This window comes from Thalassophryne amazonica, chromosome 2 (assembly GCF_902500255.1).
Source record: "Thalassophryne amazonica chromosome 2, fThaAma1.1, whole genome shotgun sequence".
In the NCBI taxonomy this organism is placed as follows: Eukaryota; Metazoa; Chordata; class Actinopteri; order Batrachoidiformes; family Batrachoididae; genus Thalassophryne; species Thalassophryne amazonica.
Genome location: NC_047104.1, coordinates 21,285,573 through 21,301,619, shown reverse-complemented (window position 1 = coordinate 21,301,619; position 16,047 = coordinate 21,285,573). Strand labels below are relative to the sequence as shown.

The window sequence follows — 16,047 nt, the reverse complement described above, 5'->3', positions numbered from 1 at the left end:
TTCGCGGTCCGAATGTACTCCAGGTTCAAATGGTCCGTGAAAACCGTGAAGGGCACCGTAGCTCCCTCCAACAAGTGTCTCCACTCCTCAAGAGCCTCTTTCACCGCTAAGAGTTCCCGATTGCCGACGTCATAGTTCCGCTCTGCCGGTGTCAACCTACGGGAAAAATAGGCACAAGGATGGAGAACCTTATCAGACTCTCCGCTCTGGGACAACACAGCTCCTATCCCTGAGTCAGAGGCATCCACTTTGACAACAAACTGGTGATTGGGATCGGGCTGCACCAGAACGGGTGCAGACGAGAACCGACGTTTCAACTCCTTAAACGCGGCTTCGCACTGATCCGACCAGGTGAAGGGGACTTTAGTGGAGGTCAGGGCCGTCAGGGGGCTAACTACCTGGCTATAGCCCTTAATAAACCTCCTGTAGAAATTTGCAAAGCCGAGGAACTGTTGCAGCTTCCTACAGCTTGTCGGTTGGGGCCAAGCTCTCACCGCCGCTACCTTGGCCGGATCGGGTGCGACGGAGTTGGAGGAGATGATGAACCCCAGGAAGGACAAAGAAGTACGGTGGAACTCGCACTTCTCGCCCTTCACAAACAGCCGGTTCTCCAACAACCGCTGCAGGACCTGACATACATGCTGCACATGAGTCTCAGGATCCGGGGAGAAGATGAGGATGTCATCCAGATATACAAAGACAAACCGGTGCAGGAAGTCCCGCAAGACATCATTAACCAATGCCCGCATTGGTGAGGCCGAACGGCATGACCAGGTACTCAAAGTGACCTAACGGGGTGTTAAATGCTGTCTTCCACTCATCTCCCTTCCGGATCCGAACCAGGTGATACGCATTCCTAAGATCTAGTTTGGTGAAGATTTGGGCTCCATGCAGGGGCATGAACACACAATCTAGCAGAGGCAGCGGGTATCGATTGCGAACCGTGACTTCGTTCAGCCCTCTGTAGTCTATGCATGGACGGAGTCCGCCGTCCTTTTTGCCCACGAAAAAGAAACCTGCACCCATCGGGGAGGTGGAGTTCCGGATCAACCCAGCAGCTAAGGAGTCCCGGATGTAGGTCTCCATTGATTTGCGCTCAGGATGAGAGAGGTTGTACAACCTGCTGGACGGGTACTCAGTGCCTGGGATCAAATCAATGGCACAATCATACGGATGGTGCAGGGGAAGAGTGAGTGCCAGATCTTTGCTGAAGACGTCAGCAAGATCATGGTACTCCTCCGGCACCGCCGACAGATTGGGGTTCGTGCACTAACCACTTGGTTTCAATGCAGAAGCTTTGTGGTTCACCCCCCCCACCCCCGCCACATTTCTCCATGTAATGTGGAGTTGCGTCAGGGGTGGGATTTGAACCATAAAACTTCTACTTTGAAACCAAGTAGTTAGTGCACTTGGTTTCAATGCAGAAGCTTTGTGGTTCAAATCCCACCCCTGACGCATTTCTCCATGTAATGTGGAGTTGGGTCAGGAAGGGCATCCGGCATCAAACTTGTGCCAGTTCAACATGCAGGTCCATCTCAGATCTGCTGTGGCCACCCTGAGTGAAATCAAGGGAGCATTATTTTTGTATATTTTGTGCCTTATTTTTGTATATTCGGTCCAGTATGTTTTAAATTTTGTGCTGTTTTTGCATATTTTGTTCCCATTTTTTCTGTCCTGTATTATATTTTGTGCCATGTTTTTATATATTTTGTGCCTTATTTTTGTATATTCTGTCCTGTATGCTTTATGTTTTGTGCTGTATTTTTGTATATTTTGTGCTTTATGTTTGTGTGTTCTGTCCTCCATGTTTTATATTTTGTGCTGTGTTTTTGTACATCCCCTGGCAAAAATTATGGAATCACCGGCCTTGGAGGATGTTCATTCAGTTGTTTAATTTTGTAGAAAAAAAGCAGATCACAGACATGACACAAACCTAAAGTCATTTCAAATGGCAACTTTCTGGCTTTAAGAAACACTATAAGAAATCAGGAAAAAAAAATTGTGGCAGTCAGTAACGGTTACTTTTTTAGACCAAGCAGATGGAAAAAAAAATGGAATCACTCAATTCTGAGGAAAAAATTATGGAATCATGAATAAACGAACGCTCCAACACATCACTAGTATTTTGTTGCACCACCTCTGGCTTTTATAACAGCTTGCAGTCTCTGAGGCATGGACTTAATGAGTGACAAACAGTACTCTTCATCAATCTGGCTCCAACTTTCTCTGATTGCTGTTGCCAGATCAGCTTTGCAGGTTGGAGCCTTGTCATGGACCATTTTCTTCAACTTCCACCAAAGATTTTCAATTGGATTAAGATCCAGACTATTTGCAGGCCATGACATTGACCCTATGTGTCTTTTTGCAAGGAATGTTTTCACAGGTTTTGCTCTATGGCAAGATGCATTATCATCTTGAAAAATGATTTCATCATCCCCAAACATCCTTTCAATTGATGGGATAAGAAAAGTGTCCAAATTATCAACGTAAACTTGTGCATTTATTGATGATGTAATGACAGCCATCTCCCCAGTGCCTTTACCTGACATGCAGCCCCATATCATCAATGACTGTGGAAATTGACATGTTCTCTTCAGGCAGTCATCTTTATAAATCTCATTGGAAAGGCACCAAACAAAAGTTCCAGCATCATCACCTTGCCCGATGCAGATTCGAGATTCATCACTGAATATGACTTTCATCCAGTCATCCACAGTCCACGATTGCTTTTCCTTAGTCCATTGTAACCTTGTTTTTCTGTTTAGGTGTTAATGATGGCTTTCGTTTAGCTTTTCTGCATGTAAATCCCATTTCCTTTAGGCGGTTTCTTACAGTTCGGTCACAGACGTTGACTCCAGTTTCCTCCCATTCGTTCCTCATTTGTTTTGTTGTGCATTTTCGATTTTTGAGACATATTGCTTTAAGTTTTCTGTCTTGACGCTTTGATGTCTTCCTTGGTCTACCAGTATGTTTGCCTTTAACAACCTTCCCATGTTGTTTGTATTTGGTCCAGAGTTTAGACACAGCTGACTGAACAACCAACATCTTTTGCAACATTGCGTGATGATTTACCCTCTTTTAAGAGTTTGATAATCCCCTCCTTTGTTTCAATTGACATCTCTCGTGTTGGAGCCATGATTCATGTCAGTCCACTTGGTGCAACAGCTCTCCAAGGTGTGATCACTCCTTTTTAGATGCAGACTACCGAGCAGATCTGATTTGATGCAGGTGTTAGTTTTGGGGATGAAAATTTACAGGGTGATTCCATAATTTTTTCCTCAGAATTGAGTGATTCCATATTTTTTTCCCTCTGCTTGGTCTAAAAAGTAACCGTTAATAGTTTTTGCCAGGGGTTGTTTATGTTGTGATGTATTTTTGTATGTTCTGTCCTGTGTGTTTTTATTTTGTGCCTTATTTTTGTATATTTTGTGCCTTATATTTGTATATTCTGGTCTTTTTTTGTTGTTGTTGTGTTCCATATTTTTTGTATATTTTGTGTATTTTTGTGTATTCTGTCTGCTCTCAGCAGGTTCAGTTCTTACATCACAGAGCGGAGCTTTTCTGTGCAGCTGGGACACTTTTCTTCAGATGTGGCCCCACTGACCTGTGGAGTCCCTCAAGGCTCCATTCTAGTTTCTATTCTTTTCGTTTTGTACGTTTCCTCTCGGGGGTATGTTTCAGAAATACTAAATATCATTCCATTGCTTTGCCGATGATGTCCAAATTTACCTGCCACTAAGGTTGTTAGGCAATGACCCAATGCAGCCATTATTTGATTGGTTGAGTGAGGTCAAATCTTGGACGAGTGCTAACCTGTTAAATCTTAATGAATCCAAGATGGAGGTTATCCTGTTTGTGGAGAGCACTTCACAGCCCGCTCTGCTGATGTCTTAGGTCCCCTGGGTTCCAACATTCACATCTGTGTGAAGAACCTTGGAGTGATTTTTGGCAGCCATTTTAAATTTGATAAGCAGATCAGTGCTGTTGTTAGAACAAGTTTCTTCCAGCGCCGTCACCTAGCCAAGTCCAAGCCATATTTCTCTAGGATTGACCTTGAGAAGGTTAACCATGTCTTAGTCACAAATAGACTAGATTATTGTGACTCTCTGTACGTTGGCTTGGATCAGACCTCTCTAAACCACCTCCAGGTTATTCAGAATGCTGCTGCTCATCTTCTTATGTGAAAGAAGAAGTGTGACCACATTACCCTGGTCTTGGCTACTCTTCACTGGCTTCCGGTCCATTACTAGGTTGATTTTATACTTCTTTTCATTGTTTTTAAAGCTCTCAATGGCCTGGCCTCAGTGTATCTTTCAGAGCTTCTTTTTCCTTACACCCCAACCAGAGCCTCAAGGTCTTCTGACCAACTGTTGCTGGAGGTGCCTAAAACCAGATTAGAGATGAGAGGTGACAGAGCCTTTACAGCAGCTGCCCCCAGGCTCTGGAATAGTCTCCCCTTTAATATTAGATCATCCCTGTCCCTAGAGACTTTTAAAGCCTCTTTAAAAACCTGTTTCTTTTCTCTGGCGTTTCCTAAATGAGACATCTCTGTTTCACCTTAGTATTCCTTCTGTTTTTCTTGTTGCTTAATGCTGACAAATTTACCTTATTTGTAGTCTTTCGGTAGCATGGCCCAAGCAGAGGGTCACCCCTTTGAGTCTGGTCTGCTTGAGGTTTCTTCCTCAGTTCTTCAGAGGGAGTTTTTCCCTACCACTGTTGCCTGTGTGCTTGGCTTGCTCTAGGGGTTGTTAAGATTAGACCTTACTTACACTCAACAAAAATATAAACGCAACACTTTTGGTTTTGCTCCCATTTTGTATGAGATGAACTCAAAGATCTAAAACTTTTTCCACATACACAATATCACCATTTCCCTCAAATATTGTTCACAAACCAGTCTAAATCTGTGATAGTGAGCACTTCTCCTTTGCTGAGATAATCCATCCCACCTCACACGTGTGCCATATCAAGATGCTGATTACACACCATGATTAGTGCACAGGTGTGCCTTAGACTGTCCACAATAAAAGGCCACTCTGAAAGGTGCAGTTTTGTTTTAGGATACCAGTCAGTATCTGGTGTGACCACCATTTGCCTCATGCAGTGCAACACATCTTCGCATAGAGTTGATCAGGTTGTCAATTGTGGCCTGTGGAATGTTGGTCCACTCCTCTTCAATGGCTGTGCGAAGTTGCTGGATATTGGCAGGAACTGGTACACGCTGTCGTATACGCCGGTCCAGAGCATCCCAAACATGCTCAATGGGTGACATGTCCGGTGAGTATGCCGGCCATGCAAGAACTGGGACATTTTCAGCTTCGAAGAATTGTGTACAGATCCTTGCAACAATCGGGCCGTGCATTATCCTGCTGCAACATGAGGTGATGTTCTTGGATGTGGCACAACAATGGGCCTCAGGATCTCGTCACGGTATCTCTGTGCATTCAAAATGCCATCAATAAAATGCACCTGTGTTCTTCGTCCATAACAGATGCCTGCCCATACCATAACCCCACCGCCACTATGGGCCACTCGATCCACAACATTGACATCAGAAAACCGCTCACCCACACAACGCCACACACGCTGTCTGCCATCTGCCCTGGACAGTGTGAACCGGGATTCATCTGTGAAGAGAACACCTCTCCAACGTGCCAAACGCCAGTGAATGTGAGCATTTGCCCACTCAAGTCGACGACGAACTGGAGTCAGGTCGAGACCCCGATGAGGATGACGAGCATGCAGATGAGCTTCCCTGAGACGGTTTCTGACAGTTTGTGCAGAAATTCTTTGGTTATGCAAACCGATTGTTTCAGCAGCTGTCCGAGTGGCTGGTCTCAGACGATCTTGGAGGTGAACATGTTGGATGTGGAGGTCCTGGGCTGGTGTGGTTACACGTGGTCTGCGGTTGTGAGGCTGGTTGGATGTACTGCCAAATTCTCTGAAACGCCTTTGGAGACGGCTTATGGTAGAGAAATGAACATTCAATACACGTGCAACAGCTCTGGTTGACATTCCTGCTGTCAGCATGCCAATTGCACGCTCCCTCAAATCTTGCGACATCTGTGGCATTGTCATACAAAATGGGAGCAAAACCAAAAGTGTTGCGTTTATATTTTTGTTGAGTATATGTGTTTTACTTGAGGCAGCGTTGTTGTGATTTGGTGCTATGTACTGTAAATAAAATTAAATTAAATCAAATTAAATTAAATTGTAATTTTATTCTGATTTTTAATTAATTAATTTATGATGGGGTAACTTATTGGCCATTTTTTAATTATGTAAAGCACTTTGGTCGACTGCTGTCATTTTAACTGTGCTTTAGAAATTAAGGTTGAGCTGATTTGAGTATTTTTATATTTTGTGCCTTATTTTTGTATATCCTGTCCTGTATGTTTTGTGCTGTATTTTGGTATATTTTTTGTATGTTCTGTCCTGTATGTTTCATGTTTTGTGCCATATTTTTGTATATTTTGTGCCTTATTTTTGTATATTCTGTCCTGTATGTTTTATATTTTGTGCTGTGTTTTGTATATTTTGTGCTCTATTTTTCTATGCTCTGTCCTGTATATTTTATATTTTGTGCTGTGATTTTGTCTGTTTTGTGCTCTATTTTTCTATGCTCTGTCCTGTATATTTTATATTTTGTGCTGTGTTTTTCTATGTTCTGTCTGGTATGTTTTTGTATATTTTGTGCCTTATTTTTGTATATTATTCTGTCTTGCATGTTTTATGTTTTGTGCCATATTTTTGTATATTTTGTGCCTTGGGACGTACTAACTTACTCATCTACATTTTTACTGTCCACTCCTGATGATTATCAGCTTCCTGAATGTCCATGTTTGATGACACCAGCTGTCCGAGTCCCTGAGTTTTGATCAAACTGGGAGTCTACGTTGGTGTGTTGCCAGATCATCACACTGTGGCGCTGCCTTGGGATGGCAACCACCCAGGCAGTCACATAATGAATGATTAAGTCAGAAATGAATGAAGAGGTCAGGATTGGAAGACTGTGTCATCACCACAGGTGAAAACACGGGCTATCCTTGTCCTTCTCCAGCCACTCACGTCCTCAACACTAAGGCACCTCTGTGCTGGATCCTGTCCAGAGAAAGACACCACATGAACTCAATGTGGTGTCTGATGTTCTCTCACAGTGTCAGTGATCCATCTCATCTGACACAAAGTCATTCCAGTGGGACCCAAAGAGACCTGGTACCAAAGACATGCAGTCATCACCTTAGGTCACTGGTTAGAGTCTGGGTCTGACAACCAGACAGTCATGTTGTATAGATTTGTTTCCTCTGAGTTTGACAGGCATAATTTCAGAAACTTTAATATAAAGTGTTGGGTTTTTTTTATTTTATGTCATTAAAAATGAATGAAGCTTTTCATGGCACTGTATAGAATACTGTGATAATATTTATTACTCTGTGTGCTCTTCAAGGACAAGACATGACAGAAGCAGGAACCATCTGCAAATCCAACTTCAAGGTAAGAGCCATGTCCTTGCTAAAGCTCCATGCTGATGTTAGTCACTCAGGAATCAGATAAGCTTTGGAAAACATATTTGTGCTGCTGGTACATTGTGAAATATTGAAATGTTGGGCCTTGTCTTCCCCCAAGAAGCCCCTGCCACTCCACAAGTGTTATTCCTGGTTACCCATCAGCACAGTCATGTTTTTCACACATGGCATCGGCAGTCTTAAAAGTGCATATCTCTGGTATATTAAATGTCAAATGAGATGATGATTCAAAATACAGAAAGAATGATGAAAATATTGGTGTTTTGTGTTTGGTGCCATGTGCTGTGAGATATTAAACCATAAAAGTGGGGTCTTCAGTCTGATTTTGCGTGCTGACCTTTAAATGCTCAGAATTGTCAGCCTGTGGGAAATGTTGACCTGCGTGACATCACCTTTGGGACCGCCCACTAGAGCCATTTCAGCTGATGTGTTGGAATTGATGGGCAGAATACTGTTTTTAGAGTTGGATTTTGGTGGAGTTTCACATTGACACCATTAACACCATTAACACCAGTGCTGATGGCTATTAAGTCCACAGTTTTCCCGGAGTGTGTAACCGGCCGTGTTTGTGCTGCTGTCACGCCACACTAAGCAAAGCTAAGCTGCACTGGGACCTGGTAAGCTGTGGAGGACGCTGCCTCTGTATTTATAAGTGTGACCATGATGAGTCACAGAGAAAGTGACAGTGGGTGATGTCGGTGGACGGCTGTTACGATCTTAACGGGAGATCCATGACATGGACACATGGCCAGCTCCCAGCCATTTGTCTTCAGAGACGTGGATATTTCCGTGGACTGTTGACTGTGGACAAACAAAAGACGGCACAGACAGCTGAAGGATATTCTACAGGGCTCTGTGTGAGAACACAGCAGGACTAAAACCAACACTTTCATCTGTCAGTGGTTTTATTTATGTTTTTATTATTACTTTGTTTGATTATTCAGTCTCATTCAGATGGATTTGATGGTGTTTTTCTGAATTCACTGCAGATTACAAAGACACAGAGACGGATGTATATGATGGACGAAAGACAAATTACAGTTTACAGTGGAGACGCTGTCCTCCTGGCTTGGCAAGCAGTCTTTGGTGCTTTCAGGGGTAATCCTGAATAGGATTCAACTTGTACCCAGTTACCAGCTCAGTCTGGTTTCAGGCCCTGAAACACAAATATCGTCCATGTGGCTTTGTGGCGTGTTGGTTTTTCCACAGTGTTGATTCACCTGATTGGACTGCTTTCTAGGACATCCTGAGGATTCATAGGACCCCAACAAATTGCTGGACATCACAGCCAGCCTGGACACAGATCCTGTCAGTGCTGTCTGGATCAGGTTTTTCCCAGTGAATAATGGGTTTTGTCAGGAATGTGTTCTGGATCCTGCACTTTTCAGTACCTGCATGGACTGGCTGCTGGATTGGGTTGTGGAAACCAGCAGGTTAGGTGTCTTTTAGTGACATTGACTTTATGGACAATGCTGTGATTTCTCTGGAATCAGTGGAGACCCTGATTCTGATGCCGTTTGGGAATCTGAGTGGGAGTGGGATGAAGTGATGTGTGCCTGGGATTATCCTGGACTGACATTTGTGGAATCTCTATCTGACCTTTTAAAGTACAGAACCTGCTCATGGCATTTGAACCATTTTATGGGGAAGTTGACGATGCATCAGGGTTGGTGTGAGAACTGGGGAATGTCATGAACCCAGTGACTGATCTGGCTTCAGTCCAATCACTGATTTACTCATTAGGGTCTGTTTTACTGGGACTCGAACCCTCACCTCATCTGTCATTATGCATTCTGGGCTGTGTGTGATTCTTTGATCGCAGCATTTCTGTCACCAAGTTCTGAGCTGTTTTGGGCTGTTTGTTCACATGATCATAACACATGGTTACACAGTCTGGTCTGCTTCAGGTCCCACAGACACACACACACACACACACAGAAGGAGTTCTTCCTCACTGCCGTCTCCACCGTGTGAGTTCATGGCCTGGTTGCAGCACTTTAGGGTGACTTTGCTGTGATTTTCTGTTGGTTAAAAACGCGTAACTCATTCTCGATCCATCATGGAGTTGATTGCTTCATCCAGACTGCGTGCTCCAGTCGTAGGAACGGCTAGCTAATTGTGCAACGTACTGCTGCACCTGTGACATGATAATAGTGACTCTTCTGACTACTGACAGGTGGGTCACACAGTTACCCGACAAAAGCAGAGACCTTCATGGAGATGGGTTATGTTGATTGGATATCTAGACGCTCTGTAGGTTCCAACATTCAGTAGGTTCCATCTAGGGCTGAAACGATTAGTCGCGTAACCCGAATAATTCGATTACAAAAAAGTGGTTGAGGTCAATTCTGTGCCTCGAAGCATCGTTTAACTTTGTAGTACATATGCCAGGCCTGTGTGTGGCGCTGTAATGTCTCCAGACAAAAAAAACAGAAGAAGACTAGCGCATGCACACAAGCCGTGTAAGAGCTATTCAGTTTAGCACCTAAAGCTACAGCTTTCCAATGCGACACACAGAGTAAAATAAAGTCTTTTAAGAGAAAGATGGTCCACGCTGATCATCTGAAATAGACTGACTGCACATTTAACGCGAAGCAGTGTGTTTGTCTTTTTTAAAAACACACTGTTTGGTCCGCTGCCTGCTCTCCACTCGACCGGGTACCCACAGTCGAAGTTTGCTATTGGCTCGGCGGCCGGTTGCTGTCTCTCTCTGCCTGCTGTTTTGGACTCAGCACTCCCCTCACACCGGGCGAGTCACAGCTCTGTCCCCGGCCACACTGACAGTCTCTGAAAGAAGCTCCTCTCGGCAGAACTCCACTCTTTCTTTTATGTTTTGCTCAAATTCACACTAAGTGTTTCCCTTTTTAATTTTCACTTTTTTGGGCAACTAAAATGCATCTGCTGAATTGCAGAGAAAGAGGGATTAAAAATTTTCACGCAGGGACCCAGTCCACCAACCTTAAAAAATGGTAAATGGTAAATTTTACAACTTGGGGAAAAAACAAAACAGAAAGCCACACCCCACCACCATTTCAGCAAAATGTCAAGACTTTGGTGCAGCGACATTGTGCCATTGCTTAGGGAGAGCTCTGGACTATTGATGTTGTTTAAAAACACAAAAGTACTTTTTATCCGATTACTCGTTTAATAATCAAAAGAATACTCAATTACTAAAATAATTGATAGCTGCAGCCCTAGTTCCATCATTAATTTCCCGATCATGACGGGTTTTGGGCATTATAGTTCTGGAGTTTGGTCAGACTCCTCTAAAGCTCAGGGTGAGCTCAGAGATACTCTGTGAGTCCTGAGTCCTTCTCTCTGTGTGTAGTACCTGTACTGGACCATGAAGCAGCAGCTGGCCCACCACACCATCAACGGCTGCAACGTCAGACCAGGAGACCTCCTGGCTTCTGGGACCATCAGTGGACCTGTAAGTAGGTGGGACACACACTTCACTACTTCACTGTGATTGGTTATTAACATGTCATGTCTGTTCTCGAGTCACATGTCCAGTGTGGACATCGAGCCTGAATGAAGCAGAATCCTCGAACGAACCCCAGTGGACACATTTACATTTAAATGGCTCTTACAGATTTATTCAGTTTTCAGGTTGAGACAGTTTTGAGCTGTTAATTTGAAGGCAAATCCAAATCTGCTACCGCCAGGCTCCGTTTTTAATTTTCACCCTTCAAAAAATAAATAAAAAAGAAATAAATGGCTGTTGAAACCATGATTAGTTCCGATGTTTACAATTTAAACTGAAAATAATGTCAATAAATTACAATATGTGCAATTTCTGTTACGGGTGGGGTTGGTTACTGGACGAGAGAACCCCAAAAATACAGGACAGCCAGACTCAAGGATGGAATAAAAGACAGTTTTAATTACACAGGAAAAATATGAAACTACTAAGAGTAACATGCAGGTAAAAGTTGACAGAGGAACCTTCTTTAAGGTGGTAACCACGTAAGAAACTTTAGGAAGTGAGTGGAAATGCAGGGATCTTCTTCATAGCAGGTGAATGCTGAACAGAGGTATCTTCTTAATTGTTGGTGTAACAAAATCAGGCCTTTACACCAGGGAGTGCAAACAGGAATCTTCAAGGTGGGAATAACTCAAAATCATTCTTCAGAAGACCAGTTAGGAGGAACAGAAAAATCTTCTTAGAATGTCAAACCAACAAAGTCAGTAATGCCACAGGTGCTTGCAAACTTAGGAAGCCTCTTTATAGGAGGGAAGATAAAAATGAATAGTCTTCATAAACAAAGACAATCTCAGGAATCATCCTTGGTCAAAATGTGGTGGTTAACTCAGGGTGCCTCATCAAAAGAGAGGAAAAACTGGAAAAATAATCTTCAACTACGGTGAGTCAAACATAGTATGGCCAAGCGGAGTGGTTATAATTATGATTTTCCCTTCCCCTGCTGTGTGCAATCAGACCTGGCTGTCCGGCCCCCGTGTGATCAGATCTGTACATACATACACTCAACAAAAATATAAACGCAACACTTTTCGTTTTGCTCCCATTTTGTATGAGATGATATCAAAGTTCTAAAACTTTTTCCACATACACCAGGGGTGGGCAATCATGTGCCATGAAGGGCCGAAGCACTGCAGGTTTTCCTTGCTACCAATCATCTCAGCAGGTGATTTCATTAATGTTCAGGTGTTTCAGCAGGTGATTTCATTGACAACCAGGTGTTTATATTCAAGAGAGAAGCTCATCAGCAACCCACCTGCTGAGGTGATTGGTTGCAAGGAAAACATGCAGTGTCTCGGCCCTCGTTGCCCACCCCTGACATACACAATATCACCATTTCCCTCTAATATTGTTCACAAACCAGTCTAAATCTGTGATAGTGAGCACTTCTTTGCTGAGATAATCCATCCTACCTCACAGGTGTGCCATATCAAGATGCTGATTAGACACCATGATTAGTGCACAGGTGTGCCTAAGACTGCCCACAATAAAAGGCCACTCTGAAAGGTGCAGTTTTGTTTTATTGGGGGGAATACCAGTCAGTATCTGGTGTGACCGCCATTTGCCTCATGCAGTGCAACACATCTCCTTCGCATAGAGTTGATCAGGTTGTCAATTGTGGCCTGTGGAATGTTGGTCCACTCCTCTTCAATGGCTGTGCAAAGTTGCTGGATATTGGCAGGAACTGGTACACGCTGTCGTATACGCCGGTCCAGAGCATCCCAAACATGCTCAATGGGTGACATGTCCGGTGAGTATGCCGGCCATGCAAGAACTGGGACATTTTCAGCTTCCAAGAATTGTGTACAGATCCTTGCAACATGGGGCCGTGCATTATCCTGCTGCAACATGAGGTGATGTTCTTGGATGTATGGCACAACAATGGGCCTCAGGATCTCGTCACGGTATCTCTGTGCATTCAAAATGCCATCAATAAAATGCACCTGTGTTCTTCATCCATAACAGATGCCTGCCCATACCATAACCCCACCGCCACCATGGGCCACTCGATCCACAACATTGACATCAGAAAACCGCTCACCCATACGACGCCACACACGCTGTCTTGCCATCTGCCCTGAACAGTGTGAACCGGGATTCATCCGTGAAGAGAACACCTTTCCAACATGCCAAACGCCAGCGAATGTGAGCATTTGCCCACTCAAGTCAGTTACGACGATGAACTGGAGTCAGGTCGAGACCCCGATGAGGACGACGAGCATGCAGATGAGCTTCCCTGAGACAGTTTCTGACAGTTTGTGCAGAAATTCTTTGGTTATGCAAACCGATTGTTTCAGCAGCTGTCCGAGTGGCTGGTCTCAGACGATCTTGGAGGTGAACATGCTGGATGTGGAGGTCCTGGGCTGGTGTGGTTACACGTGGTCTGCGGTTGTGAGGCTGGTTGGATGTACTGCCAAATTCTCTGAAACGCCTTTGGAGACGGCTTATGGTAGAGAAATGAACATTCAATACACGAGCAACAGCTCTGGTTGACATTCCTTCTGTCAGCATGCCAATTGCACGCTCCCTCAAATCCTGCGACATCTGTGGCATTGTGCTGTGTGATAAAACCGCACCTTTCAGAGTGGCCTTTTATTGTGGGCAGTCTAAGGCACACCTGTGCACTAATCATGGTGTCTAATCAGCATCTTGATATGGCACACGTGTGAGGTGGGATGGATTATCTCAGCAAAGGAGAAGTGCTCACTATCACAGATTTAGACTGGTTTGTGAACAATATTTGAGGGAAATGGTGATATTGTGTATGTGGAAAAAGTTTTAGATCTTTGAGTTCATCTCATACAAAATGGGAGCAAAACCAAAAGTGTTGCGTTTATATTTTTGTTGAGTTTATGCAAGAGTGCCCCCGCTCCCCCCAACACATCTGGCATGCCGGGGGAGACACACGTGCACACGTGTGAGACACATGCAACACGTGTGTGGCTTTTTGCAACGCCACAGTAGTGGGGCACTTATACAAATTTCACATCCAGCTCGATAGTGATTGTCTGCTTACTGTTTTTGTAATGATAGTGCGAGTGGCCACACATTTTCTAAGTGCCATGCAAGTGGTGTTAGATGTTTGTGTGTGTCAGCTGGAATCTGGACGACACCTGCCGCGAGAGGGTTCACTGGGCTCTCACAGCGCACACTCTGTCTTTCAGCCACTGGTGTGTGCATATAGTTGTAGCAACAGGTGTATGAGGCGTTGGAAGCAGCTACGATTTTATATGTTTTGCATATGATTCCTGTTTCATGCGCACTTCATGTGCAATTCAACCAAATTCACACTGTGTGTAGGGGTCCTTAAAGGATTACCTAGTAAGTGCGCCAGAACCGATGAACATTAGCAGAGTGTCCAGCAATCGCGATGACCTATGTTCATTCCTGAAATACCACGTACTGAAAGCTTTACAACAAGGGAATGCTTTACAACAAGTATTCCACAATAAGTTAACACTTTATTTGCACAGAGCCACATCCAGCTCTAGATGACCAATGTATGGCATTTCAAGTCTATTGGCGGCTCTCAACTGCAGCTGATGGCAGGCCTGCAGACGGTCTGTGCCACAAGGCCCAAAATACATCCTAAAAAAATCTCTCTGCAATGGTAGGCACCATGAATCCAAGAAACCTCTGTTCCACCCCTGTCAACCTGAATAGTTACACAAAATGACACCAAGCCAGAGAATCCATCTACCATTGAGCCCACGAAAACTCCTGTAAAGTTTCTCAGACATGGGGTTGTCTGGAACAGAAAGTCCGCTGCACAATTACACGTCAGCGCACAGCCATACAGTTCCTGCAGAATCTGCATTCGAACTGTGTCCTCCCAAACCATCATGCTCCTAGCCTGACTGTCCAGATGATCTCAAATGAATAAGACCTTGTCCCTTATAACGAGGTAACAGGCACACCTACAACCTTGAACCTCCTCTGTCCACTCACCCAAAGTTATACCAGTCCTACCATTAAACAGGGGACACACGACCACGAGTCATAAATCACATGCTCTGTGGACACAAGTGGAATCCCTAAAGGAACACTGCCAGCAGGAGTGCCTGGAGCCTGGATAACTCCACTAGGGTCAGTCTGGGCCCTCTCCTGGAGAAGTCGCCCATTGTCCGCTTTACACCAAGACAACTGCTCTCCGAGCTGTTGGAGCTCCTCCTCCATACTGACTGCAGGGACACACACCCCAACATTTAAGCATGAAAAGATTGGATTTTTACTAACCTCAAGTGTTTGGGTTCTAAAAGAAAAAGAATGCCGTTGTTTTGTCCAACTGTGATTGTCCACAACAAAGTACAGGGTACAACACAAAAGTCACAGACAAGAAAACAATTCATAAACACTACCAAAATGATAACACCTCTACTTCATTTCATCCCACTTCTGTCACCAAATATGGCCAAGCGGAGTGGTTATAATTATGATTGCCATCCTGCCAACAATGCCAAGTGTGGCAAAGCAGAGCAGTTTTGATTGATTAATTGATTGGGGTAGGGAACCATAAATTATCCCAAAAAAGGCTACTCTAGGTACGGGAAATAAAGAGAGGTGTGTTATCACAAGGTAGATTTAGTTACACAATTTAAAAGAGACTTACAAGTTTATATCATTTGTTCCCACAATCACACGTTGCACAATTCACAGCTTACACACTTCACCGTCGACATTTTATTGTTTCCTTTTCAACCAGTTTCCGTATATTGCACTTTCCCAAAGCTTCTATATTCCACTTTCTAATCAGATTAAGTAATTCACCTTTAACGTTGACTCACATGGACTGAGCAGAAACGTAAAGCAAAGAACAGAACTAAATAAAATGCAAAAGCTGAAAGAACAAGCCACCACAATGGCAACAAGCAAAGCAAATAAACCATCAAAATAACAAAGCAAACATGCACAAAATTAGGATAAAGGAAAGGCAGACATATCAGTCAGGTAATGTGAATCCGGTCCCATGTATGTGCAATGACTGCACCAGTAGATGCACCACGGTTCTGCAATGCACGCACAGTGTGTTGAAATCCGGTC

At 44.0% G+C, this 16,047-nt stretch overlaps 1 protein-coding gene across 1 annotated transcript in view; it reads left to right on the top strand.

Annotated features, from left to right (window-relative positions):
* fah (fumarylacetoacetate hydrolase (fumarylacetoacetase)) overlaps window positions 1–16,047 on the top strand; it is a 93,196-nt gene that overhangs the window by 70,275 nt on the left and 6,874 nt on the right. Inside the window, exons 11-12 of the mRNA XM_034184161.1 lie at window positions 7,448–7,494; window positions 10,855–10,956. Coding sequence (XP_034040052.1) covers window positions 7,448–7,494; window positions 10,855–10,956 — 149 coding nt within the window. The remainder of the gene's footprint in view (window positions 1–7,447; window positions 7,495–10,854; window positions 10,957–16,047) is intronic.